The sequence below is a fragment of the Anser anser genome (assembly GCF_964211835.1).
Source record: "Anser anser genome assembly, chromosome: 6".
In the NCBI taxonomy this organism is placed as follows: Eukaryota; Metazoa; Chordata; class Aves; order Anseriformes; family Anatidae; genus Anser; species Anser anser.
This window is the reverse complement of record NC_139726.1, coordinates 29,260,538-29,288,456: the sequence shown is the minus strand read 5'-3', so window position 1 is coordinate 29,288,456 and position 27,919 is coordinate 29,260,538. Positions and strand designations below refer to the sequence as shown.

The following is a 27,919-nucleotide window of genomic DNA, read 5'->3' as shown; positions in this document are numbered from 1 at the left end:
TGCTGGGGCCCCGGGGGGGTCTCACAGAGCAGAAGGGGAGAATCCCCTCCCTCGCCCTGCTGCCTGCGCTGGTGTGGGTGCAGCCAGGACACGGGCACTCACGTTTGGGACTGCCCGGGCCCCGAGCGCCCCATTACCCCACCCCTCGCCCCCTCCCCACCCCCAGACCCCCCCTTTTCCCTTCCCCTCCCCTCCCCGGGCAGAGGCGGGGCCGCTCCCGCCGGGGTCGCTCCGGGTCCCGCTGCGCTCCGGGGCCGGCAGAGCCGGGCAGAGCCGAGCCGGGCAGGGCAGGACCGGGCCGGGCCATGTACGCGGGGCGCAAGCGGCGGAAGCCGGCGCCCCGAGCGTGAGTGCGGGCGGGGAGCGGGGCCGGGGCCGGGAACGGGAACGGGATCGGGGCCGGGAGCGGTGCCGGTGCCCGCGGTGACACGGGCGGGTGGCTGTGCCGGCAGGGCGCGGGCTGCGGCGGCCGACGGCGGCAGGTCCAACCCGTCCAAGCGGCACCGGGAGCGGCTGAACCGGGAGCTGGAGCGGCTGGCGGCGCTGCTGCCCTTCCCCGCCGAGGTGGTGGCCGGCCTGGACAAGCTGTCGGTCCTGCGCCTCAGCGCCGGCTTCCTCCGAGCCAGGAGCTTCTTCAGCGGTGAGTGCCCGGCCGGAGCATCCCCGGGGCCCGTGGGCGTCTGTCCGTCCGTGGGCTTCTGTCCGTCCGTGGGCTGTCTGTCCGTCCGTGGGCTGTCTGTCCCTGGACGTCTGTGCCGGTTCTTGTCACTTCACCCCGGCCGCAGCCACCCCGGGGCATGTGAGCGACCCTACAGGTAGCCCCAAGCGGCAGCGCTGCACAACGCCCGCCGTTCTCCCCGTTTTTATTTTTTTATTTTTTTTTATTTTTTTTCCCCTATCACTGGATTTTCTTGCTCCGACATTGCAAGAGTGTCAGCTGCAAGGCTCCGGGAGATGTGCGCACGCCTCGCGCTTCGACAAAAGCGGAGCCGGTGCGCGTTTGGAATTAGAGGGATCTCTAAAGATTACGTTGATTTTGTTTGTGGGTTCCACTGAAGTAGAAAATTGAAGTCCAGGCTGGAGGGTTTCTGCAAGATCCCGGGCTCAGGCTCTGGCAGGCACAGCCGCGAGGGTAGCGGCACGTTAGGCAGCACAGTTGGGAAGTTTCTCAGCGCAAGTGACAATTTTCCCCCGTTGCAACAGACTGGAGAAATGCTCACTGTGCTGACAATGAATAATTACCTGTGATGTGGTTAGAGTTTATTTGGGAACCTTTTAAAATACGCCGTGTTAAAGGCATTTTCTGCGTTCCACTGGGCTGTTATTGTTGTAATTTGTAGGAGCCCACCGGAGGGGTATTTGGGCAGCACTGGATTTTCCTGTTGAAATACAAGTGGCTTAAAACACCACATGTGACCTCAGAAACATTTTTTTTTTTAACTCCAAATCACTGAATATATTGAATGTTCTTTTTTTTTTTTTTCCCTTTTCCATTCTCTTTTAAACATTGCTTGTAGGATTGGCAGGCGGGCAAAATGAAAAATTAATGGCCTGGGAGAGCAGTTGTTTGCCTTGCAGCACCGGGTCGATTTGTTTGCTTGACCGTATCGCCTGCATTCTGCGCGCTGGTTGTGCCCTGGCAGGGAGCTGTGCTGCGAGGCTGAAGGCACTGCCCGGACCCCTCTGCACGGTGCCCGCTGGGGCACCTCGGACCCCCGGGAGCTTGTCCTGCCTGCGAGGGTGCCTCCGAAGGGGCCGAGACAGCAGGGCAGTGCTGGCAATCCCGGGGGCTGCAGAAGCACGCTTGTTCCCTCAGGCTGCTGTGGGGTGGAGGTTCGTGGCGCAGTGCGGGCCTTGCCGGTCTCCTGAAACATGAATGATTTAAAAGCCTGAAGAATTTATAAAATGGAGGGGTGGCAGAGCATTTCCTTAAAACAGCAGTTTTGAAATGGACGGTCTCGTTGCAAAGCATCATGTCAGAAGTTGTGGGGTGCTTTGGAGTTGTCCTCCTTCCTAGGGACGCTGTGCTGGGACGGGGAAAGCACAGGGTGACCCTGGGGGAGGATGGTCCTCCTGCCCCGTGAGGGGCCACCCCTGGCCAGGGCTACGCACCCTGGGGTCTGACAACCCTGTGTCCCCAGCTCAGTGGGTCTGACATCATGTTATCCCAGCAGCTGAGCTGTGAGTGTGTCTGGAGCTATGGGACGGGCTTCTCTGGTTTAAGTCAGGTCACAGTGATTCACGTGTGAGAGGGAGGGGGTAAAGCCCCATCCTTTTTGATGCAAATGGTGATTGGGCATCGAGGTAAGTCTCTTCTGCTTCTTAAAAAAAGTCTTCTTTTTTTTTTTAAAAAAAAAAAAAGACTTTTGAATTAAGTAGTTTATCTTTAAAAACAGCTCTGGGCAAGCCCATCTACAATATCAAGTGATTTTAAATGAGTTTAGTCCACTTTGGTGTGAACGCTAGAGTGATGCTACTCTCAGAGGTGCTGTGCTGGAGCTGAAATAAAACCTTAGGAAGGCTTCTGCAGCATTCAAAATACATTGCTTTTTCTTTCCTTGACTTTTTTTTTCTTTTTTTTTCTTTTTGGTCTCCCTTATGTTTCATTTTTTTTCCCTCGGTCTGGCAGGGAAAAGAGTTAGAGGGGGCTGGCACAGCCGGGGTCTGTCTGTCTGACTGCTCGGTGCTGAGCTGTGCGAGCTCACGTGCTCCGACTGCCGTGCAGCATCCTTGGGAATGCAAAGCGGGATCCCGAGGAAACGGCCTTAGCTGCTGAGTGCTGACAAGTCCGGTGTGAGATCAGATGAGGAAACACAAGTGTTTTGGGGTCTCTTCTGGTTTATGGAGAGCCGCCAGGCTGTCCCACAGGTGAATCAATCAATTCACCAGGCAGGTTTATGCCAGCTGCCGTTTCTCCAGCCCCCTTCTTAAATAATTCATTGCAAGCCAGAAGTGCTCTCGCCTCCAGGCTGTTGTTTCTCCCAACCTATTTGAAAATCAGTGACTTTTTAATTTTATTTGAATATACTGATCCATGTGTAGATGGTGTATGGGGAAGCTTATATGGGCTGAAGGGATTAGAAAACAGATGATGGATTCTGGATCACGGTCACCGGTAAAATTTTGGGAATTTCTCTCATTTTGTTTCTGGTTCCCAATCATCTTCTGGACGTGTGACAAATTGTTCAAAATGCAGAGCAGGTTTCATAGGCTCTCATGAAGTACATACCTGCGTTTGCATTGCACCGGTCGGGATGGATTGTGTGATTTTGCTGTGGAAGCGACCTGTTGTTCAGCTGTCAGACACACCGTGTGCAAGAAGCATCTGTGCTTTTACCTGAACGGTGCAGTTCTCAGCATGGGTTTGGGGAGATATTGCTAAAAGGAGCCCCAGTCGGCACCACGTGTGGCTGTGCAGCCCCAGCTTGGCTGCACCGCTCCGGGACGGCCTCAGCCCGCACGCGATGCCGGCAGCTCGGCCTGGCGGTGCCTGGCTCCCCCTAATCCCTCCCCGCGGGCCCAGCACGTGCCGCCGGCATGAGGGGAGCTGGCAGCACTTCTTCCTCCCTGGCCCCGGGAGGATCGGCCATGGGGGTCCCGTGTGTTGCTTGGCCCGCTTGAAAGCCTGGTGGGTAGACCCCAAAATATTCCGGGGCCTGGTTTGGAGGAGGGTCTCTTGCAGCACGCTTCTGCTGTGTGCTGGGAGGCTTGTCCACACTGTGCTTCTTGCAGTGCCTCGTCCAGCGGCGAGCCCGGCCGGCCAGGGGTGCAAGAACTGACACCCCCCATACCCCAAGCACTCGTCTGCCCTCTGGGGGTAATTAGCTGTGCCCCTGAAACCTCTGTTGTCAACAGTGTGCTCTTCAAAGAAGAGCAGCCCACATGTGCTTGTTCGTTCACTTCATCGGCTCTCCACCATCTGTGCGGTTCAGTCACCTACTGTGGGCAGCCAAAGCCCGAAAACCTAGGAGGCAGTGTAAGAAAAATAAAGCCTAGTCCTGTGATCACCCGGCTCCCTTGACTGCTAGGTAACGAGCTGGCTTCCAGGGGCGCTTTGAGCTGGGAGAGTCTTGTGACTTTCCTTAGGTAGGCCATTTCCCCGCTGCGTGCCTTCCTTGCCAAATCCTTTTCCCTGGGCCCCATGAGAATGTCTCGCAGGAGGCTGCGGTGCGGCAGGAGCAGCGGGTGTCGCAGGCAGGACCTGGAGGACCTGGTGCTCCCCCTGAGAGCTGGGGGGGGAATGCCAGGCCCTGGGGTACAGGCCCATGGTGGTCCCTGGGACAGGACACGTGTGGTGGAGGGCCCACAGGGGGTGCAGAGAGGTTCTGCAGAGCCATCAGCACTCCTGGAAACAGCTGGAAGCTCAGCTTCAAATCCAGCTCCTGAACTTGCTGGAGTTCAGGGAATCAGCATGGTTTGGGCTCAAAGGGACCTTAAAGATCACCTCACCCAATGTCCTGCCATGGGCAGGGACGTCTTTCACCAGGTTGCCCAAAGCCCCGTCCAGACTGGTTTTGAACACTCTAGTGGTGGGGCACCCACAGCTTCTCTGGGCAGCCTGTTCCAGGGCCTCACCACCCTCATTGTGAAAAATTTCTTCCTCGCATCTTATTTGAACCTGCCCTTGTTTAGTTTAAAACCATTTCCCCTTCTCTTGTCACAGTTTGTGGATTATCATCAAGGATTGTCATCACTTGAAGGACTGTGGCTTGCCAGCGTTAGGAGGTTTCAAACCCTCCTAAGTGCTGGAAAAAGAAGGAAAAGCCTGGCACATCTTTGTCCTCTTTGTCCTTGTTTAAACCTCCGCTTGTGCTTCTCCCTTTGAGACCCATGTGTCTTCAGTGATGCAACAGGGACGTGTAGTTGAGGCCTCCTTGCTTTTAAAAGTGCAATTAGATCTTTTAACAGGATATTCATTATTCACCATGCGCTGTCACAGAACTGGCTGTGTCTGTACCGTTCAGACAAGGGATAAATAATTAATCCATTTAATGAAATTTGTGACAGTGGGGAGCTGTGGCAGGTATTATGAAACAGTAAGTAAAACTGTAGTATACATTAAGCATAAGCAAGGGGAAGTTTGGGAAGTATTTGCCAGTTGCTAGAAAATGGGCTCCACGCAGCACAATGGTGAGAAATGAAGTGCTGTGTCAGCAAGCCAGGGAGGAGATGGCTCTGCTGCCCAGGGTCAGCAAATCGCTGCCTGCTTCTCTTGCCATTTCCTTGATGCTCTTTCCTTCTAGCGCATTTCAAACACTCCACATCGGGGGACCTGCTCACTACTGCCGCTAAGTCACTTGGCATCCTTGCCTGAGGAATTTGCGTCGGCTAGGGAGAGCTCAGATCATGACAAATCATAAAAAAATAAATAATAATAATCCAGAACAGGATACACTTTACTGAGTGCATGTTCCTGTTCTTTGCTTCTCAAAGTAGCTGGCGACATGTCAGCTTGTTGTAAAACGTGTGCATTAAATCAGAGAGCACTGATCAGGCTTGGCGTGCTGACAGTGTAGCGATGAGAGAAGCTGGAGAGGCAGGTAGCGGTGCTCCGCCTGGCGCTACAGCTGCGCTTCAGCTTTTCACCACTTAGTAATAATAACTCCCATCTCTGCTGCAAAATCACAGAACCTCAAGAGCTTTTGTTTCTCTGTTGTTGTTGTGTGTTTGTTTGTTGTTGTTTTTTTTTTTTTTTTAACTTACAATATTCTGTTTCTTCTTCGCAAGCCAGTGCAGGAAAACAATTTTGAGGTGTTATTTAATGCATGGGTGTGTGAGCAGAGCTGTGGGTCTTGCTGCCCGTGAGCTTCTCAAGGGGTGGGTATAAAAGGAAGATCGGGAAATTTGTCCTGATGAGGTTTTACTCCTATGTGAGTAAAAATCCTGCATTTGGGGAATTGGCAAAAGGAAGAAGGAAAGAGGCAGCTAGAAGGCAATTTTATTTAAAAGAACATCTCTCCTTCTCCCAAAATCTGCTGAAACTAATAATTGGCATGCAGGTGTCCCTACCATCGCTTGCAGATGGCTTCGGTGTTTTCTTGCCTTGTTTGAATGATGCCAGCAGCAGTGGTAAGACACAATCTGTCACTGCTCTTGAAGAGCTGTGAAGTGGTTGAGTTCTCTTCTGCCTCTCCTGCACCAACCCCTGGGTTACATTTCAGAGACTTCTTGCTTTCCTCCTCAGGCCATGGCTGATGCAAAATCCTGTTCCCACTTGGAGGTTTTGCCTGTGTGGAGGGAAGGGAAGGGGGCTGGGAGATATCCTCTCAAAAATGTTAATACCAGCTTGTTGGTGCAGAGATTCCTCAGGTCCGCAAAGCCCTTGCAGGTTCAGGAGTTCACCGGCAAACCTGTTAGGTGGCGAGGTGTGCCTTCAGCCTCACGTGAAGCAGCTTCCCAAGGCTGGGACCCCCGGCTCCCAATCTACTGCTCCTGGGGGTGACAGCACGAGACCTGGTGAGCCGGGTGGCAGCTCTGCATGAGGACCGCCGTGCCAGGTGCCTCGTCCTTCCTGGCAGGGCCATCATGGGATGCTCCCGGAGCCCCGGGGGCTGTGGGGTGACCAAAGCACCCTTGGGGATGGCAGTAGCCTGCCAGGTTGCGTGCGGCGCGGTGGGGCCCTGCTTGCTGTGAGCAGAAGTGGTTGAAATGCAATGCCCAGCCTGCCTGGGGAAGGGAGATTTTTTCTTCCTCTACAATAAAAGGCTTTTTGTGGCAAAACAGCCTGCAGATCCTGGCAGAAGCTATTTGTTCTTTGGAGAAATATCAGGAAAAATGTGTAAGCCTTTCCTCGCCTTCCTCCTCCTTCAGCTGCCAGCAGCAAAGGTGATGCCAGTGGCCGGAGTGGCACCATGCCAGCCGATGTCCTCAGAAAAAGCCGCTTCTCTCCCTTTTTTCTTTCCTGCAAAGGCCTTTCTGGGGTCATGCAGCAAGGGCGAAGCTCGCGTCCTGTCTCCCCGCCGGACGCAGCTGGCGTGAGGGCAGGCGCTCCCCTGGGAATGAGCTTTCCCCGCTCCTGCCCTGCTCGCCCGGGGTAGCGGGGAGGGAGCCGGGGCAGGATGCGGTGGTGGCTCTCCGCTCGTCAGCCTGATGTGCCACGACAGCCCTGCTGAATTGCTGACCCACGGGGCTATTTATGGGGAGACAAAGCCTGGGGGCACCGAGCGGGAGGCCTGCCCACGATGTCCACAGCCAAGAGCAGGTCTATGTGGGGTTCCGTGGGTGGCTTGATGGAAAACGTGCTGTTTGGTGAAGGTCGGGGAAACCCTCGTGGGGAATGTGGTTTGGTGGCTGGGTTCGGTGGCAGATGTTGGCACAGAGATGTTGTGTCGTCCTCTGATTTTAACTGGTGTCTCCTCTGGCCCTGTAGCTCAGGGGCAGCCCAGATGCTGATAGTGAAGTCTATTTTTAGTCAGTGCTTGTGATCCAAGTCCATTACTCGCAAGTTTTCCTTTTGAAGGCAAACATCAAACCATTAAACCAGACCTCTTCAACCCTTTAGTCACTCTTTTATCAACCAGGTTTATTTTTGTCATGCAACTCCAGCGCAGCTGTCTGGGAGCTGGCAGGGGAGGAGGAAGACCTTTAATAATTCATAATCCCTGCGTCTTACTCACAGGGATCAGGAGGGCGAGTGGCTCTGCTTCCTGGGGCTGCTGGAAGGTGCTGCTGAGCCCTGCTCTGCCCGTGGTGCCCGGGATGCTGGCACAGCCTTGCAGGGAGAGGCGGCTCTTGGTGCCCGGCACCAACCTACTGCAAACCTAATCCTGGGCTGCTGGCCCCTCGGTGTTCAGACAGCTCCTGGAATAAGTGGTGTGTGCTGTGCCCGAGGGGAGTGTCCTGGACCTCCCAGTGCTAGCAGCCAGTTTATTTGCCAGCCAAATGCCTTCCCCTGTCCTGATGGTGCTCACAAGAAGCTTTCCAGCTTTGCTGCTTTCTCCATCTTTTAGTGAAAGGAGAGCTGGATTTCCTCATCTGTATTTATGGCACATCGGACGCTATTAGGTTGCCTGCAATTTCAGGTGTCTCTGTTCTTGTATGTGTGTGCGTGTTGTTTCTCTCCTGCTGTGAGCTACGGCTTGTCTTAATTTGATTGCATAAACCCTCTTTAACAAGACAAATGATGAGAGATCTTTTTTCCCAGCCCATGAGCTCACTAAACATGTCCTTTTGCAGTATGGGGGTGCAGGCAGTTGCTGGCAGACACAGCACCTCGTAGTTATTCTGCTGGTGCACGTCTGTTTTAGTGATCTCTGGCTTTAACTGCTCTTTACTTGGGGGTTGTTAAAGGTCTGGGAATAAGGTAAAAAAAAAAAAAGGATAAAAGAGGAATTTTGAGGTTATGGAGGGGTGGGGGAAAATGTCCTGTTAAAGTCAGCTCTGGAGGGGCAAAGCAAAGGGCTGGCAGAACTTCGCAGCTTCCCCGGGCAGCAGTGCCCAGCTTTGCGGCCAGGTCTGCCTTTCGGGCTCTCATGGCAGTGACTTGGGAGCGTTACTGCAGCACTGACATCCCTTCCCTCTGCTTTGCTGCAGTTGCTCTGAAAAACCACGGTGCCAACGAAGCAGAGAGAGATGGAGACCATGACGGCAGCCCCGCTCCAGGCGCAGCAGTGGCAGCAGTACCGGAGGGCGAGCTGCTCCTGCAGGTTAGTGGTCCTTTCCAGCCACCTCTCCCTGGCAGATGCCTTCAAGGGCATTTTCCTCTTGTCCCCTTTCCAGCTCCTTCGAGCTTTCCCAAAAAGCAGGTTGCTCTGTCATTTATTCCAGGACATTTTGGTGAAGCTTGTGGTGAGGTGGGAGGGAGAGAGCTGTCAGGTTCTTGATCTCCGTTCATGTATTTGTTCATCAGGACAACCTTTTGCCATGGTTGCAAAACTCTTTTTCTACCTGCTGTAATTTCACCTGTAGCGGTTGCGATTGAGCTTCTGCTCAAAAGCATTTAAGAACTCTTCAGATCCCTGGGGCAGAAACTGTGTGTCGTTTCCCCTTTCCTTTTCCATCCTCCTGGGAGACAACTGCCACCTGTAAATCAAAGGTGCCAGAGCCCCTTCACCTCAGTGGAGGTAGCACTGAATGTCTGGGCGAGGACAGTCAGCTCTTCTCCTCCTCTGCTTTGGTGTGCGAAGGGGCCGTATGTGTAACGCAGGAGCCAAGCACAGCAAGGTGTCTTGAGAACGGTTTTCAAAACGGGGGTGTTCTCCGAACTCTGGTGAAAACAGGGAAGGAAATGCTGTGGAAGCTTTCTCAGGCAGTGAGGCATAACACAGAACACATCAATAGGTGCAGGTGACCGCTGTGCTCAGGGTATTCTCACACACGTGCCCCTATATACACAGGGTGCATCGTAGCATCCCGGGAGCTCTGCGAGAAGCACGTGGCTGGCTCCTTTGGAGATGCTGGAGGCACCCCACATCCGTGCTTCTCTGTTTGCAAGCTGGGTCGGGGGGATGAGTGGGTTTGTCCCCCCGTGGAGCTCCTCCGCTCCCTCTGAGCCCGAAGGCCTCTCTCTGTGAGCTGGGCAGCCCCAGCGCCTGTCCAGAAGCTCACTCAGCAGTAATTATAATTACTGTCTTGCCTGGTTGCTGGGGAGCCGGGATCTCAGTGCCTAGTGAGAGAAACGCTGGTTAATAACCAAAACCCCGAGGGGTTTCTGCTGTCAAAGCACAGAGCTGTGGACATAGCTAAACCGCGCTCAGTGGGGCTGGCCAGGGATTGATGCCCTGCTCATCACACTCCTCCCAGAGCTTGGTGCCGCCCTTGCAGAGGCACCAAGCGAGGGGCTAAAAGCTCTGGCTTTAGGTTTGGCTCTCGCAGGGGCTCTCCTGTGGGATGCTGGATGTGGCACGTGGCCAGGACTTGCGTCCATGCCATGGGGAAAAGCTCCTCCAGTTTAAAAACCTACATCTGCTCTGTCTGCCACCTTAGATGCCTGATATTCCTTTCTCTCATCTCCTGGTCCACCCCGTTCCTCCCCTTCTGCTCCTAAAGTTTTCCAGCCTTATGTTTTTGGTCTGTTCTTGTCAGCAAGGCTGCCTTCAGCAGGCTCAGTCTGCCTGTTGGTTGGTGTGACAAGGAAGGATGGGGCGCTGCAAGACCTTGCTTGCTGCCACCGCGGCGGGACAGTGCCTCCAGAGCTGCTCAAAGGATTAAAGTGCATTTGGCAGCACTAATTAACCTCTGCAGCAGATTCCCACACACTGAGATCAACCCCGTAAATAGAGAGAGCGTTTGTGCCTGGGATAAAGGGAAGGAGAGGGGGGAGAAACGCGGACCTGGACAATGAAGCAGGAATTCGCAGCAACAATAGCCGGACTTGGCTGAGACGACACGCTAGACCCTAATTAATCCTGATGTCTGTACATGACGAAGCGAGGGAAGCAGGACGGGGCTGGCTGCCCCGGCTGCAGCCAGGTTAGTGGTACGGGATGGGTTTTGGCTGTGCACTGCCACCGGTTTGGGGGAACAGGAGGGCCCTGCCTTCTGGTGGGTTCCTGCTTGGGGCTGGCAGCAGTGTCCCTGGAGGGACCTCTTGTCCTTAGGAGGGGTGGCAGGGCGGCGGTGCCAGCCCTGTGAAAGCTCTGTAGCTTCTGGAGGCTACAACCAACTGGGACAACTGGGACAACTCCCAGACTGGTGGGGCAGCTCCTCTGCACCTCATAGTCCTCACGGATCTCCAGGGGCCAAGGACACTGTCCCTGGTCCCTTTTACCATGTCCCTTCCTGCCAGGGCAACACCCAAATTACCACCCAGGTTTGTGAGCCTGGTAGGAATGAGCCTTTCTGGGGGAGGACAGGAGCTCTGACCGGCTCAGCCCCTTCCTGCCAGGGAATGCAGTGCTCCCTTGGATGTTGGCTTTGCGGTCCTGGAGCTCGAGGAGAGGACAGAAGAGCCACTGAACTGTAAAATGTGTTACAAAACAAAACAAAACAAAAACAAAACCACACAAAGTTGTGTAGCATTAAAAATGCATCAGAAACTTAGGGTTGGTGGCTGTGTTTGCTGTTTTCTGTGGGGAGGGTGTAGTTCTTCAGGCCTGCAGGGGCAGAGGAGCCTGAGCATTTATTTTATACGAGCAGACCACAGCATTCAGCGAGCGCCTCCAGCCTCCTTGGGCGGAGGATATGCACACACTCTTTCGGCACCGGGGGAGGACAGCAGGGATGCAAATGCAGCTGGAGCTGGGTGGCTGTCCCCAAAGTGCACTCCTCTCTGCTGCCAGCACTGCAGGAGCAACTCCACCCGCAAGGGCCAAGTGTCAGCAAGAGGTACGTGGCCAACGGTGGCACAGCGGCTATGGAGTGGGCTTGCTCCCACTGAATATCCCCCGGCTTTTCCAGCCCCACGCCGTCCTTGGCCACACGTGGCTGCCAGGAGCGTCCCCGGGCCGCAGGGAGGACAGGAACTACGCAGGAGGAGCCACCCGGGCAGACACAGGTTAACCTTAAGTGCAGCCCATGTGAAGTGCTGCTTTGATTCCCCATTGTCAAAGAGGCTTCTTTCCGCCAGAGTACCAGAACGGACCAGCTCCCGATGGTGTCTGGTTTCATTCTGCAAGTGGTTCTCAGATTTGTGCTCACTCTTCGCTTAGGATGAGGATAAATGTCCAAATCTGAATCCGAGTGAGGATGGAAGCAAAGTTTTCCATCAGTTCCAATTAGGGTACGCTCGGGCAGCTGTATGGAAGAGAGCTACGTGACCTCAGAGAAACCCAGCAGAAGGTACTGTCTGCTTTCTCAGTGAGCGCAGCTCCGCTGGCGTTGATCCCACTTCTCTCCAGTCAGCCTTCAGTTGGCAGGATTTAACCAAGCGAGGCAGAACAGAGGAAATCTAAGAATAAGCTCTGGGCTTGACCTCTGCTAGGTAAAGCAGGATCTCACCAGGTGGGCCAGAGTAGCAGAGATCGGGAGTCTCCTGCGTCCTTATTGCCCTCACTGTGTGTTTCTGCAAGGGGGAAAAATAAATGCAGAGGATCAGCTGGCACTGCCCAGGGCTGCTGTGCCACCAAGCAGGACCTTGAGATGTTTCTTTGCTCACAGCTGCTGGTGGGCCCAGCAGTGAGATGCGGTTGGAAGGGCTTCCTCTTCTTCCAGGGCTTCTGTGCTTTGTCTTGCGCTTTGTCTTCTGGCACGCACCTCTCCCTTCGTGGGGCAGTGGACCGGCCAGGACTGGGGCGAGCAGTGTCTGAGCAGAATGAAACGTGCGGTCCTGCTACAAAAGGGTGACGTGAGCGTGGCACATGCCTGCGGACCTCCTCTCTCTCCTAGGCACTCAACGGCTTCGTGCTGGTGGTAACGTCAGAAGGGCTGATATTTTACTCCTCGCACACAATCCAGGACTATCTGGGATTTCATCAGGTTGGTGGAACACCTCTGGCTGGCAGCGATGGGTTTGCAGGCTGGATTTTTCCTTGGCAGTGGAGAATTAGCCTCAAGTTTCCTGCAGGGAGGCAGCCCTGTGGGGATTGCAGGGTCTTTGGAGGGTTGCATGTACAGGGAAGAAGGCAAGACATTGTCTGTGGCTGCTGGGTGGCCTGAACCATTACCGTGACCCCAGGCTATCCCTTCTTTCTAGGGGCTCAGAAATCATCACAGAGGGGAGCAGGGACTGAGACCTGCAATATACGAAGCCCTTTACCCTCCCTTTGAGTTCAGTGGCTTGGGAATTGGAGATGTGAAGTGCCCTTGCTTCACTGAGCTTGAGAGATGAGAGAGTTAAGTGTCTGAAGAGGGTCTTCGCTGTGTTTTTTGTGCCCCAACCCAGCCCTGGGGACGGAGCAGGCACACTAGCAAAGCCTCATCTGGAAGAAAAACCTCATCTCAGTGGAATGGGGAGTTTCTTATCTTCTAAAAATGTGAAGTTTCCCGGTGCCCAAGAGACTGCAGGCTCCTGGGAGCATGCACAGAGGCTAGGCTACAGACAGGGCTGTAATTCCTCCAGGGCAGAAAGGCTGGGAACTGACTTGTTTGCTTGTTGAGCATTCGCACAGGGTTGTGTGAGTAGGCTGCAGAAAGCCAGCAGCCTGAGAGTTACACATCCAGATGGCTGGGAAGGGAAAATTCCCCTTTCTCACCATCCCAGTGCTGCAGGGTCAGGGAAGACAAGAAGCATCACAATATCCTTTGGAAGGACAGCTCCCTAGGGCCACTGCTCACCCCTGCTTCCTCTCCACACTTCTGCAGCAGGCAGAATTTGCCACGTAAGGCACCAAACACTGTGTTGGCTCAGTGTAGCATCCCCTCTGCATTCGTGTCCCTACACGAGCGACAGCGGGGATTTTCGCAGTGGTCTTGCGAATTTGGACCCCGTGTTGTCAGACGTGGTCGTGGGGAGGTGTCAAAGCAACTTTGTTAGCCCAGAGATGCTTTCCAACAGCCACGCTGACAGGCTGACATTCATCGCTCTGCTGTGTAATGCTGTGGGGGATGCCTGGGGCTCCCTGCCCAGTCTGCCTTTGGGCACCCGCTCACCTGGGTGACCCGCAGTAAATCCTGTAAGGCTCCAATGCTTTGTGGTTATCTGAGCACCCAAATAATCTGGAAGCAACCGGGTCAAATTTACGAGGAAATTGGGCTTCCCATCAAGCTTTTAGTTACCGTAGGCGTGGTGTTGCTCGCACGCAGCTGGCTTTCCCCAGCCCATGCTGGGTAGATGAGAGCCCTCCACCCAGGCAGAGGGAGCAAGTCCTGGAGCTCTTGGGAACAGTGTAGAGATGTGGCAGCTTTGCTTTCGTAACTCAGCACCAGGATTTTGAAGGAAACCATGCGAAGGGGATGCACTGAGGAAACTGGGTGGGATATGGCCAACAGAGCAGGATTTGGGACTGACAGGCTCTTTCAAGATGAAAATCGGCAGCCGGGGGCAGGCCACGTCGCTCACGCGTTGCGTTTTCCTCTAGACAGATGTCATGCACCAGAGCGTCTTCGAGCTGATCCACACTGAGGACCAGCAGGAGTTCAGGCGCAACCTCCACTGGGCTCTCAACCCGCCCCACGCTCCCGACGGGGAGCCCTCTCCTGAAGGTAGGCGCAGGCTGGGAAGCAGGCATGGCCAGCACGAGCTGCTCTGTTCCCCCTCTACGCTGTGGAACCAGCTACCAGCCGCATGGGGTTTGTGTCCTTGTGGCTCATCCAACACGCCGTGGCTCTGCCGAGACTTCTGTTGCCATGCTCTGCAGATGCTTCAGTCCCCGGTGCTGCTGGGGACTGGGACCACCAGCCTATGGCTCCTCTCTCAGCTCCTATCTCCTGCAGGGAGGAAGAGTCTTGGCTCTTCTGCTGCTGCCTACAAGCCCGATCAGCTGCCCCCAGAAAACTCTTCCTTTCTGGAAAGGAGCTTCGTGTGCCGGTTTCGCTGCCTCCTGGATAATTCCTCTGGCTTCCTGGTGAGTACAGGGCTGCACTGAAAGCTCTGCAGCAGGCTCCCCCTAAGGGCTTCATGCTGCTGTTGGAGCTTAAAAGTTGGCCTTGAAAGACCTGGTACTCTTTTCTGTCATGTGTAGTATCTGCCTACCTCAAGAAAGAGATTTTTTCTGTGTCTTTTCTTATGTTTAGTCTCTATGTACAACCTCTTCCTGAGGGACATGTTCGTCTCCTCTCAGAGGTACTGAATCTTAAACAAAATTGCTTTTTCTCCACAGGGATTGCCAGGGTTTTGTGTTAAATGCATGTCTTAAGACCAAATAGATGCTGTTCATCTCTCCTCTCTGCTGCAAGTTAATGGGGTTCTTAGCTTCATAATCACGGGTGTAACGAGCCTCTTTCTCTCTTCCTCTCTCATACCAATTCAGTTTGGAAACTGAACATGAAGAAAGAGTCCTGGTTGTCCATCACTTAGAAGCAGTGGTGCTCAGTGGGGTTGTGACATGGCTCGCTTAAAATGAAGAGCAGCTTATGCATGACATGATGCACTGATGCAACTGCAGGCTGCTGTGCAGCTGAGCCCTGGGCCAGCAGTGGGGAGCTGCTGGGGGAGAAAGCAATGGGGAGCTGCTGCCCTGGGGAGCTGAGTGTAGCATCCCTTTTAAACCTCGTCTTATTTTAGAGGGGAGTACTGTCTGTGCTCACCTGGGAGTGGGCAAGTTGCGAGGGACAACGCTCCAGGAGCACCAGTTGGTGGGACCTGTGGCGTTGCCCTGGCTGGGGCTGTGGGATGTTCCCATGCAGAACACGTGAACCTCCTCAGTTTGGAGGTTCACCCAAACTGAGTTCACCCAGCTCTTCGTGGTACTGACCTTTTCTTCTCTTTCTAGGCTTTAAACCTTCAAGGCAGGCTGAAATTCCTTCATGGGCAGAACAAAAGATCTGAAGATGGGTCTGCACTCCCCCCCCAGCTTGCTCTTTTTGCCATCTCCACCCCCTTGCAGCCCCCATCCATCCTGGAGATCAGAACCAAGAACATGATCTTCAGGACAAAGCACAAGCTGGACTTCACCCCCTTGGCGTGTGATGCCAAGTAAGTGTTAGAGCTAAGCCGAGGGGTGATGCTGCGTGCTCACTGCACGTTAGTTCGTGTTGTGCCTGGTGATTTCTGCCTCTCAGCTGGGTGCATTCTTCCTCTTCGGCAGGGGGAAGATCGTTTTGGGCTACACCGAGGCAGAGCTGCGGATGTGTGGCACAGGCTACCAGTTCGTCCATGCTGCCGACATGCTGTACTGTGCCGAGAACCACGTCAGAAGTAAGAGTCCTTTTCCCTGGTCCCTTGGTGCCCACCTCTGAGGCTGGGACTATGGGCAGCTCCTTTAGCACTGTGTCAAGCCAGGCAGCTCTTTGCCCGTAGGACGCTTTGCCTTATGCCTTGCTGTGATGCTCTTGTCACTGTAGGGAGCTCGGGGTGGTGAGCAGTGAGGTGTATCTAGCCAGGGTGGTGTCCCCTGCATGTGCCAGCCAGGACATCCTTCAGCTGTGACCCTTCCGCTTATCCCTGCGGGAAACGGCAGCGTTGCTGGAGGCAGCCCTGCCTCGGGTGACGTGCTGACGGGCCCCTGCACACGTGCTTCCTCCCGGCAGTGATGAGAACGGGGGAGAGCGGCCTGACGGTCTTCCGCCTGCTGACCAAGGACAAGCGCTGGAAGTGGGTGCAGGCCAACGCGCGGCTCGTCTACAAGCACGGCAAGCCCGAGTACATCATTGTCACACAGAGACCCCTCGTGTGAGTGCCTCGTGTGATGCTCATATCCCTGCTCTGGTGTCCTGAGCACCAGCCTGAGCTTACCCTGGCGGCTGCTCTCCAGCTGCTGTGGGGACACGTGGGTGCGGGAGCAGCAGGGACCTCCAATGTGCCTGCAGGAGGGCAGCAGCCCAACACCCCTGTCCTCGGGGTCCACAGCACAGAGGAGCAATGCAAAGGCCTGGCTTCTGTCTGGCTCCACTACTCTCTGCATTTTAAGTATCTGTTGTTTTTGCTACAGATGTGTTTTTTTTTATGCACGTATATATTTAAATATATATATATATGCGTGCATTCATTTGCACATAAATGCATGTGTGTGTGTGTGTACACATGGAACCATATGTCCCATCAGTGCACATGGGCCGGTTGTAGCAAAGGGGCCTTGGGTTTCAGGATTCACAGTTCTGCACTGTAGAGAGTTTACAGAGTGCGTACACATACAGACCGCACTCTCCTCTTCCTGCTCTGCAGAGATGAAGAAGGAGGAGAGCACCTTCGAAAACGGTCCATGCATCTTCCCTTTACCTTTGCTACCGGAGAAGCACTCTTATACCAAAGCGCTTACCCTCTCCCAGGCTTCTCTGATGCTTTCCAGAGCAAAGGGAGGAGCAGCAAGTCCAAGAAGACCTCCCACGGCAATGGAGGGCACTCCCAGAAGGACAGCATTGCCCCCAGTTCTTTGCTGGGTGCCGTGCTGCAGCAGGACAAGGCAGTGTACATCTCTCACCCATCTCCTGCGCCTAGCCACTCGTTCAGCAGCAGTTTCTTGGACGACCTTGAGGACATGTCCTCGCTGGGTGCAGAAGGAGAGGCCTGGAGCATGGACACTGCTCCAGTTTCCTCAAGGGAAGACAGCTTCAAAAAGGAGCTGGTGGATTTGCAGCAGGAGGACCCTCTCTTGGCCACCCTGGACTCTCTGTCAATTAACAGCAATGAGAGCTGCTCCAACAACGAGTTTTTCAGTGCGCTGGAGAGTCTGGGGCTGAACACTGAAGACCTGGAGCTCCTGCTGCTGGATGAGAAAATGGTGATGGTCAATATGGACCCTGATCACACCCCGTCCCTGAGCGACCTCCTCACCAACAACGAGACCCTCTCCCACATCCATGCCATGCTGGTGAACAAGTCCGAGGGAGACCACCAGGCCTGCCCCCTGCCAGGTGCTACCTCGAGCCCACCTGGAGGCTCAGCTGCGTACCCAGCCCAGCAAACACAGCAGCCTGGTATTGTCCCAGGCCAGGCCGCCGCTCTGCTGTGGGAACAGTCCCTCCATGAGGCACCAGGGCAGCCATCCCCGCTGCCCCTGAGGCCGGCGGAGGCAGGGAAGGAACCGTCTGGAGGCTTGCAGTGGAGGCCCGGTGGGGAGGAGGGCCTGTTCCGCTTCTTCCACCTGACGCAGGGCACCCCGTGGGCCAAAGCTGCTGGCTCGCCCCTGGGAGCCCCATACCCACAGGAGGTTCAGCAGCCGGAGGGTGACTTCCCGGCCGTGCATCCCACCCAAGGGGACATTCTCCAGACCTTCTCCTTGCCCAGCCAGTGCCAGGGGCATGGGGCACCGCCAAGTCAGCCAAAATGCAAGGCTGGCCGGCGCCTGCTGATGAACAGGTTGTGTGACCACCATTCCCCCTCTTCTCCACACTTCCTTCCCACTAGCAGCAATAGCCCATGGCAGGACTATGTCTCCCCGCTCCTGACAGCCCCAGCTCAGTCTGATTTTTATGGCATCAGCCAAGACTTGATCTCCCAGCACCAGGGCTGCTTGGGTCCAGCACCTGGGCCTGGCGCGCCAGCAGTGGACTTTAACCTAAACGGATTGTGCAGCATGGAAACCCTGGGCAGTGGAGGGTCCCAGGAGGAGATGGTTCCATACTCTGGGTTTTTCCCCCCTTCCTCATACCAGCTTATTCCCGAGAAGCAGCCGAGCCCCGTCCCCTCCATGTCCCAGTACCCTTTCCTGAGCTCACCTGCAGAGCGCTTTGGCAGCATCAGCAGCACGCTGGAGGCGCCCGTGAATTCCTGCGGGGTGTACACCTCCATGCTGAGCCAGGACGCCAGACGTGAGGTAAGGGCCTCTCTGCTCTTGAGCTCAGTGTTTTCTATGCTGGGATTTCCTGGGGATCTTAGCACAGAAAAGGGACATGCTGCCTGTTGGGTAGACAGGAATCACCTTGCTCTGCCGGTGCGTGGCCAGAAAGACTTCAGAGGCTTTTCTTTGCACCAGGAGTTGCAGAGCAAGAGATCAGAACATGGGTTCTTCCCTTTAGAAGGTGTCTGGCTGTGGGTCTGGTTTCCACATGGTTTGGTTTTTTTTGCCCTTTTTGTGTAGGGAATAATTCCAGCCATGCACTGGTAAGCTTTGATGGGTGGTGCGTGTCAGATGATGATCTGCTGTCCTGTTTTACAGGCACAGAGATGAGATCTGTCAGGGGATTTCAGGTGCCTTATATGTCCCCAGACAAGATCCACCAAGACTCTGCTAAATTCTTTAGGTAGCTTCTTTACAGCTCTGCCAGTAAAACCCTGCCAAGTGCCTCAGCACTCTCTTTCCTCTCTCTTCTCGTAGCCTGACAGCAGCTGCGTTTTGCCTGGTGCTCGGATGGGGCTCCCCGGAGACGTGCCAAAGGGCAGCCCCGCTCCCTCCTGCAAGCTGCGCCCTCGTGCAGAAGTGCTGCCGGATCACCCCCACGCCTCCAGCAGTGACTTCTGTCTCTAGGAGAGCAAGACCAGACCCAGCAAAGTGGGGTTATTCACTGGGGATGGAGCTGCCTTCCAGCTGTGGACAGCAAACCTTCCCCCTACCACGTGTGTCCTGTCCTGGCTCTTGATGCTTTGGCTTGGCTGTTTCCTGTGTTTTATCAGCTTCCCCCCATCCTGCCTCTGCAGAGGCTCCACGTGCCGGTGCTGGTCCCCTGGGGGCACCCAGGGCTTTGGGAAGGGAGGTGGCTGCTGTGGCAGGAGGGCAGTTATCTCCAGGGCACGGTGAGGCGGGTCAGCTGGCGTGCATAGCATCATCTTTATCTTGCATCATCTGAGAGTACTGTCAGTCTTGGTCAGCTGGAGGATCTCAAATTTTGAGGCACGTTGGTTGTTTGCTTGTGTCCCACCCCCTGACCTTCTTGCTCCTGTTTCCCCGGCAGGGTGAGCATCTGCCCATGTTGTCCACACACCTTACTGAGAGTCACATTTGAAATGTTTTAGCCTTCTATGGTTGCTGTTGTTTTTAAATGGCATTCAGACTAGCTGTTGCTCTAGAAAGAGAAAGGATTGCTCTCAAACGGCAGCCAGGTTGGTGCATTGGAGGATGCATTTCTGGTGCATTTTGCTGGGCTTTTGGAAATCCACGCTGTTTCCGTGGCTGTCACCTGGCTGCCACGGTTCGGTACTCCCTGTCTGTGCAAGCACCCTCACCTCTGAGGACGGGTGGGTTTCTGCTCCATGCTGATGGCCAGGCAAGGCTGTCGTTCTCCAGCTTCACCAAAGCTTTGCAGTTACATGCATCATTCAACAACGATGGAAGAGTTGTGTGTAGAAAAAAAAAGATGGGAAAGGTTTTCACCTGCGCTATTAAATTTCCTGCCATCCCAGCCAGGCACCTGTGGCAGCAGCCGCGTTGTATGGATATTGCCTGTTTCGTAAAGAAAGCTGAAGCCTGTCTTGTGTTCTTGTGTTGCACTGGTCCTTCCCCAGTGCCAGATTTCTGTGTGTCCCAGGCATTCCCATGTTAGGGTCTAGATTAGATGTCCTGTACAGAACACCCTGGATGACGGTTTTGCTGTATTGTGTGTGACATGCCCAGGCTGGCTGATAACCAGTTTGTCTTCTGGCTGACTGGGTCTGATCCTCTCCGCCTGTTCATTCTCAAGCATCAGGAGCAGGCTGGCGTATAAGCCATACCTTGTGTTTGTGCCTCAAAAGATCGCAGGTAAGTAGCGGAACTGACTAACCTAAGGAAAAGATTTCAGATTTACTGTACAAAAAAAAAAAGTTTTCAAAAAAATAAAGAAAATAAGTGTAATGATGCTTAATTTTAAGTACTGATATAGTGATATTTTCCCACAGAAAAGAAATGCAGCCCACATGTATGTATATAGCATGAGTTGACAGATATATTTTTATGTCATTCCAGTGGAGAAAAAAAAAGTCTCTTAGCTTCCAGCTTCCCAAAGCATTGAAGTAGCATCTTGTGGGATGGGACAAACAGACTGTTCAAAAGATCAGAAACACTGCAACTCTTTAAGAAATCTGACAAAGCATCATCCCTCCCCTCCTCCTGTGTGTCCAGCTTTGGTTTTGTGTTAACTTCCAATCCCTTTTCTTTCAATAAATGGTTTTGGACCTCAGCCTTTGGCATCTCCCTTGCTGGTTGCATGTCTGTCTCCATTTTGAGTGTGTCAGGGTCCTGCAGCAGACAACGCAGAGCTGGGGCTACATGTGAGGGAAGAAGACAGAGCTCACCATGGTGCGAATGATGAGGTTGCAGCCTGTGCAGCTGAGGTGGTTAAAAAGCCCTGTCTGTTGTATATTTTCCCCCACAAGAAGAAGATAGAGGTTCTCAAAGGCTCCTACAAAGGAGCTTTCCCAGCTTGCACTTGCTTTTCGTTGTTCCTGGATCCCTCACATACTCTTAACAGCTGCTGTCCAGAGATGGATTTTCTGCATGGAAGCATGCCCAGGTTGTGCAGCGGATAGATCCCAGCCCGTGGCACCGGCTGGGACCTTGGCCCACTGCCTTTGGTGAAGAACTGAGGTTTACAGGGCCTGAGAAGGGTTGCTGAGCTTCCATGAGTGTGCCCGAGGAGGAGTCTTGAACTGAAGTGCTGTTAGGCAATGATGAAGAGAAACCACTAATGCTGCTGCAAGCAGACCTCATGGACCCCTTCTGTCCTTTGGGAATCTGCAGGCACATGGAGGGGGCAAAGGGGTGGGATGATGAGCCTTGCCAGGGAGCGGGGCTCTCTAGGAAACAAAGCAGGAGGCCAAAAGCAGCTGGCGACCTGAATATTCAAATCTCAGCAGGTTTGGAGAGATGGTACCCAGTAGTCGAAAAATAATCACCTGAGCCTCTGAGCTGATGATCTGAGTGTCTGATGATTTAAAGGATTGGGGAAAAAGCAAATATTCTGCCCATATTCAGAAGAACTAGGTGGGATAACTGGAGGCAGGTGGGTTAGGCGGACTTGCAGAGCCTGCAGCAAATTCTTTAGAAGGGCAGTTGGTCACTGTGAAGTGAAGAGTTTGCTCTTACTATTGTGTGGTATTTATACAAAATAAGGTGGTTTTTTTTTTCCATTTAAAAAAAATCACAAACAGTTTTGAAATGAACTTAGAAATTTGATTGAGAAGCATAAGTGTGTGGTCATGACATATTTCTGCAAAAGTCTTTTTTTGTTTTATCCTCCTGCGTGATATTCTGACTTAAGAAGAATGCCTGGACCAGGCAATGTGCAGGACCATCAGCTTCCTCCAGGCTGGGACATCTCTGTTATACACAGGATTCTGAAATGTGAGCTTTTCTCAAAAGATGAGTGAAAATACTGTTTTCTATGAGATCGGTCATGCAGCCCTATGTGTATGTATATGTATGTGTGTCTATATATATATATTTCCTTGTGTTATCTTTTCAATCTGCAAATTAGAAAACAGTGTTGTTTTTGGTTTTCTGTATATTAGATTTTAGAGCATTCCCACTCTCACCCAGCATCTGCTTTTCCATAACAAAATGAGGCAGTACAGTAAGATTCCTTGAGTGATGGAGACGTGCTGGTAAAATTAGTATTTTTACAGTGTATTGCCCCACTCTGCTTTTTCTCTCTTTCTTCCCAAGGATCAGGCTGCGGACTACACCACGTGCCCTGATGGGACAGAGGGACATCACCATGGTGTCTGCTACCCGACGTCATCCCATGCTGTGTTTCTGTGAGGTCTGCTGAGCAAAAGCCATCATCTCTGCAGTGGGAGGTGCCCTGCAGCCCACCATGAGCTCTCCAAGGAGGCTGGTACATCCATAATTCATCCCCAGCCCCATGCCAGCTGCTGCTCCTCATCTCCTCGGCCTTACGACACCTATTTGCAAGCCCTGAGACCCCAGCTGGAGTGAAATCTCCCTCCTGAGCTGCAGCGAAGAAGAAGACACTGTCTGGCATCTGGGCACCTGTGGCCTGCCCTGTGCTGCACCCGAGGAGGCTGTGCCGTTGCTCTCTTGTTCTCACATCTAGAGGTAGGAGGAGATAGGAGGTGAGGGAGGACTGAGCCTGGATGTGTCCTGTGTCCTCTCAAGCAACAGCCCTTGCTTTGGGGGAGCAAACACCTGAGGGGAGGGCACAGAGCACGGAGCCGGGCTCCATCCAGCGGTGCCCAGCGCCAGGCCGAGAGGCCCTGGGCACAGCCTGGAGCCCAGGAGGCTCCCTCTGAGCACCAGGCAGCACTTCTGTGCTGGGCGGGTGCCGCAGCCCTGGCACAGGCTGCCCAGAGCCTGTGGGGTCTCCTCCTTGGGGAGCTTCGGGAGGCGGGGTCCCTCCCCACCTCAGCCAGTCTGGGATTCCCCCACTGGCAGCAGGGAATGCAGCTGACCTGGGAGTAATGGCGAGAGTGTCAAGACTGTCTTGTCCTGCTGGGTCACTGCTTCTTGGTGAGCAGGGGGCAGGCCATGGGCCCAGCACCCTGCCCACTCGCTATTAGTGCTGCTGCAGGCTTTCAGCAGGCAGGGACAGGGAAAGGCCACTTTGCTCTCTCCAGAGGCACAGGCAGAACTGCCAGCCTGCCCCTCCTGCCTGCTTGCTTCCCACCCAGGGCTTTTTTGTCTGCTCTTTCCGTTGCCGCCACTCCCTATAGATAGACAAGACAGTGGGTTTCAAACTGAGCATCCTCAGGAAGAGCCCCAAGATGGGAGGGAGGCTGGTTTTAGCTCTCAGCTTGTGGCTGTGTGGCAGTCACCAGCAGAGGGACCTTGGGCGCAGGATGTGCCCTTGGCTCACCCCGATCTGCAGGCAGCTGCAGCAGAGGATCTCTGGTGGAGGGAGGCCAGCAGGGCCATCCTGAACCAGGGAAGGTAACACTGTAGCACTTCTAAATACCTGCATGCCTCTGCATCTTTATCTTTTCCCCTTGTGCCCACTGTTTTCCCAAGCTGCAGTGAATGCAGCAAAAGGAGCTCCCTGGCTCGAGCCACCTGCGAGTGGTGATGCCCTCTGCCACACGTGGCCGTGCAGCTGGAAGCATCAGTCCCCAGGTGGCATCACGGAGGCCAGGAGCAGGTGTCTCCCAGGGTCCCAAGGCAGTGGAAAACAAGGTAAATATTTCTATAAGATCTCAGCTTGGTGTTTGCCCACACCACCTACGTGCATCATCCATTATCCATGGGGGGCTGGAACCGTGGGCAGTAGAGCAGAAAGCTTTCTGATGGTCCGTGCATGAGAGATGAAGCCAGGAGTGGGAAGGCACCACTCGTCCATGCCTGGCGCGAGTCCTCCTTGCTTCCTGCTTTCTAATTAAAAAACACCAGCTTAGATGAAGTTTTAAATCTTGTCTAATATGCAGGCACCTCAGAACACCGGGGATTTACTATGCTTTGTACCCAACAGTGAGTCGAGCAGTCAGTTTTCTACACAACTTTCTATGCCTACAATCTGCACGTACAATGTGTTAGCTGCCAATCATCTCCCCAGAGAAATATATTTGTGTATCCTTTTGATAGGACCAAAGACTTACCAAGCTTGGCCAGTGACATAAAGAAGCATATCAGTCATCGTCCTGGAAGGAATCTCCAGCTCACAGCTAGGAGGTACTTTTTAATAATGGGATTATTATTATTTATTATATTATCATTATCAACCTCATTATTTATTATTATTTTCTGGAAATAGAAAAGTCAGATTTGGATTGGCTGAAAGTTTTTGTGCTGTTTGTAACAAACGTGTGTGTCACAAAATACAATCTGGAAGCTAATGAGAAGTCTTTCTATAGGAAATGTTTTCAGATACCCTGTTTAATTATTACATAGTGAAACTTACTTGAGTTTTCCTGGTGGGTTTTAGAAAGCTACTCTCAAAACAACACTGTGTTTAACCCTCACTGAAACATTTTTTCAACCCAGAGCATGCTTGTTTTTCTTTCATATTTCTTAGCTTCTGCAAAGTTTGAGGACACTTCAATTTTAGTTGGACATGAGGAACTATTTTTCCTCCTGGCATTACAAGTAGGTCAAAACTATCACTACATGGGATCTCCACGTTACATTAGGAGTGACCTAAATCATCAGAGGTGCCTGGGGACCAGCAACAGCGTGTTTGAGATGGGTGAGGACCCAAGCTACTGACATAACCATAAGCACAGATGGTAAGACAGCAAAGTCAGCCTCTCCTCTGCCCGTCTTGCAGGACACTGACACAGTGCCAGCAGACTAGGGAGGCAAGAAGGAGTGTCCATCCTTCTCCGGCATGGGGTCACAGATGTGCACAGCTGCATTTTGCCAGGTCAGCTTTAGCTCTGAATAGGAGCCTCTGCAGAAATAGGCCTTTCCTGCTTCACCAGGGGCAGGAGAGGGTTTCTCAGTTTGATCCTGGGGTTTGTAGATTTGGTCCTGCCCCTGAAGTATTTACCTGCAGTTAATTTTGGAATCATTCTGCAAGGTGTCCGTATGCTCACCAGTTGTTGACTTGGGTGTGTGCTCCTCTTCCCCATGCAGGCAGAAAAGGAGCATTCCCAGGAGCCCGGTGGGATATAGGTGGTGCGCAGGGATGGGGCTCTCCAGCAGCTGCCTGCAAAGCACCACCAGTGGCACCCAGCACCCATGGGAGAGCAGGAGGAGGACAACGGGGTGCGGGGGGAGCTCAGCCCTCACTTTCCCCTCGGCAGGAATGAAGCTCCTGCAGTGAAGGAGGCTTTGAAGAAAGGTGGAATGGAAGCCAGGCAAGACCATGGCAAGCTGTGAAAGGAACAGGCCAAACATTATATGTGCTGGCTGTGCCCCTGTGGAGGTAATCTAGTAGTTATTTTAGACTCCAGCTGGGAAACAGCTCTGATCCCAGCTTTTGCAATATCCTGTCAAGCCTGTGCTCCAAATCTGCTCCTGCTGGCTCTGAGCGACGCAGACCACGTGGTGAGAAGCTGCCAGCATCAATCGAGGTGAAGGACCTTTGTGCTGCTCCGTGCTGCTGGGTGAGCGTCTGTGCCTTGCTGTCCATCTCAGACCTCCCCAGGGCAGCACACACAGCTCTTGGCTGCGCTTGCTTGCATCCCTGGCTCAGGAGAATTGTGCCACATCCTGTCCTGCTCTTGCTCCTTCTTTGCTCTTGCAGCAAAGTGCTCCGCTCTTTTGTTATTTCCCCAATGCTCCTCTGATAACACAAGGGTGTTGATCCAAAATGAGCGGAGTGACAGCTCTCTGCCCTGCACCCCTTCAGATCAGCTGAATCACAGCCCTGCAGTCAGTGGAAACTCATCAGCATCACCAAGAGAGTGATTAAACCCCTGAGAGCACTGAGTGAGCAGCCCCAGTTCAGGGTCACACTGATACACATGCTGCTTTAGGTATCCTTGCTTTCTCTTGTTTTTTTTTTTTTCTGCAGGGTGGGAGTTCAAAGGCAAAAACGGAGCAACTGAAAACTTCCGATGATGAGGAGTTTCTTGTTCCCCAAAACTGTCCGGCACAACTCTGGGAAATCCTACACATGGGAGATGTTTCTCCCCAGGACTGACACCAAAAATAGGCAACACTTCAAGGCTTTCTTGTGCTGATGGGGCATGTGGCAGATGTCTCTGATTGACAGGACTAAGAGGGCTTGGATAAAGATCCTGGCAGGGTCAGGAGGATCCACGCTGCGAGCCAGCCAGGTCTGGCTCTGGACAGGTTTGAAGACAGCACTAACTCCAGCTGCAGCTCCTTGGTATCTGACTTTCACAGACGTGACCATATTATTATTTCTGTCTTAATGCTGTGTTCAGATGTGGATACACCAAACCTTTCTTCTTCCCAGCACACTGTATTGGGCTTATATGGAGAGGTTTTGGTAGCAGGGGGCTGCAGGGTGGTCTCTGTACACAGAGCCCAGGAGCTGTCCCAACTCCTGATGCCAAGGTCAGTGCAGCAGGAGGGCAGGAGGCGCTCCAGGCACGCAGCAGAAGCTCCCCTGCGGCGTGTGGAGAGGCCCCTGGTGGAGCAGGCTGTCCCCCTGCAGCCCATGGGTCCCACACGGAGCAGATCTCCACGCTGCAGCCCGTGGAGGAGCCCCTGCCGGAGCAGGTGGATGCGGCCTGGAGGAGGCTGCATGGTGGTGCCAAGCTACCTACTGGTGTGAAACCACCATATCAGCCTGGCTGTCAGGACATGTATCTCTCGGCGTGTACAGTTTGATGGCATCCAGATTTTTGCTGTCTCAAGTTCCGATAGTAATTTGGTCTAGGCCATGATTGCCTGCAAATGACCAAGAAAGGTCATGAAGCAGACCCCAGACTGGTAAAACCATCAGAGATAGCATCACTGCAGTAAAATCTGAGGTTTTGACTCCACTGTCGTGAATCAGAGCTAGTATATCATTGCTGGTTCACTTTTTAAATCTGAGAACATGAGCAAAATCTAGTCTGCTTGTGTCTATGTTGCACTGAGTTCCTTCACACCCACACTGTTCAGAGGGGTCTGGTATCACTAAAGTGATGCAGATGGAGAGCATTTGAGCCCCTTTCCTTGCTTTTGGCCCGTGTCCTGGAAATACATGGGAAAGATGCTCGAAGCTGAGATCTTCCACATTCATCAGCAGCAATGGCTGCTCCTTCAGCAGTATTTCTGTTCTGTCATTAGGTCTGGAGTTAATTAAGAGCCTGTAGCTGGACTTCAGTGTTGGAGAACGTATCCCCTGGGTACCCTGGCCACTTGCTTGAAGCATGCTTTGGCAGCGAGATCAACCTCACTGATTTCTCAGCAATGTTCCTCAAGCACCAAGACCAGGTTGAAACAAGGCTGCAAGGCAGCAAGGGCTGCAGGTCCTCAGATCCCACATGGACCTAAAACCTTACACCTCTTGCCCTGTTTCACCTGGGTCATGCTTTGATTTGGTGGGTTCTCAGAGCTGGATCAAGAAGTTCTTTTTGGAGTTTGGCTTTCTTCTTTGTTTTCAGTATGAAAAAAAGCAACATTCAGCTATTTTATTTTGTTTTGTTTTGTTTTCTGGGAGAAGGGATGGAAAGAAATTGGATTAAAGCAACCTTAGCTTTTCTAGCCAAGTTGTTTAAGCAAGATAAGTCTTTACATCCCTTGAAATACATTAAGTGTGGCTCCAGGGGCCATTGTGAAGACTCAGCACTGCAAAAATGCAGATTTCAGGAAAAGCTTTATGCACTGTGACAGATTAAAGTACCCCCGAAGGGCGTTCACTCAGGCAGAAGCACATTTTATTTGAAGTATATTATGAATGAGACAGGAGAATGTTTTTTTTGTTGTTTGTTTTTGTTTTTGTTTCTTCCTGGAGATGGGCAGCGGATCAATTAAGCAGAGCAGAGGGCACAGAGCAGCTCAGTTTGCAAAAGGGCAAAGCACAGAGAAGGCACCCAAATCCCATCTGGCTTCTGGGCTGTCCTTCTCCTCTGCCGAGACAGAGTTGAGGTATTAGGCTTCATGATCTCAAGCACCTGTGGTTGTGGCATCCCAGGATGCATGTGGAGACTTGCCTGTTCTGAGGAAGGGACTCACTGTTGTGTGAGCATTGGGCATACCATTAGCTGCATGTAAACACTGGGAAAACAAACCCTGTTAATCTA

At 53.2% G+C, this 27,919-nt stretch overlaps 1 protein-coding gene across 2 annotated transcripts; it reads left to right on the top strand.

Moving 5' to 3' along the window:
* Positions 1–195: 195 nt before the first annotated feature.
* On the top strand, positions 196–27,919 carry LOC310901648 (aryl hydrocarbon receptor-like). Of its 2 annotated transcripts, XR_014585975.1 has the most exons (14): positions 196–346; positions 453–640; positions 8,533–8,645; positions 12,265–12,354; positions 13,896–14,019; positions 14,251–14,381; positions 15,249–15,451; positions 15,564–15,673; positions 16,006–16,147; positions 16,640–18,230; positions 18,732–22,385; positions 23,295–23,456; positions 23,862–23,948; positions 24,292–27,919. XR_014585975.1 is itself a non-coding variant. In XM_083841610.1 (11 exons), exons 1-11 carry the CDS (start codon positions 306–308, stop codon positions 18,879–18,881), a joined length of 2,883 nt encoding a protein of 960 aa, XP_083697736.1. In that variant the 5' UTR covers positions 196–305; the 3' UTR covers positions 18,882–23,092. The 2 variants fall into 2 exon arrangements, 1 of the variants encoding a protein (XP_083697736.1); XM_083841610.1 differs by lacking the exons at positions 23,295–23,456; positions 23,862–23,948; positions 24,292–27,919 and having other exon boundaries at positions 18,732–23,092.

Excerpts from the sequence above, each read along its gene's own strand:
- LOC310901648 (XM_083841610.1), top strand. The coding sequence starts at position 306 with ATGTACGCGGGGCGCAAGCGGCGGAAGCCGGCGCCCCGAGC. Across the intron at positions 14,382-15,248 it reads ATAATTCCTCTGGCTTCCTG|GCTTTAAACCTTCAAGGCAG; the intron begins GTGAGTACAGGG and ends TTCTCTTTCTAG. Across the intron at positions 15,452-15,563 it reads CCCTTGGCGTGTGATGCCAA|GGGGAAGATCGTTTTGGGCT; the intron begins GTAAGTGTTAGA and ends CCTCTTCGGCAG.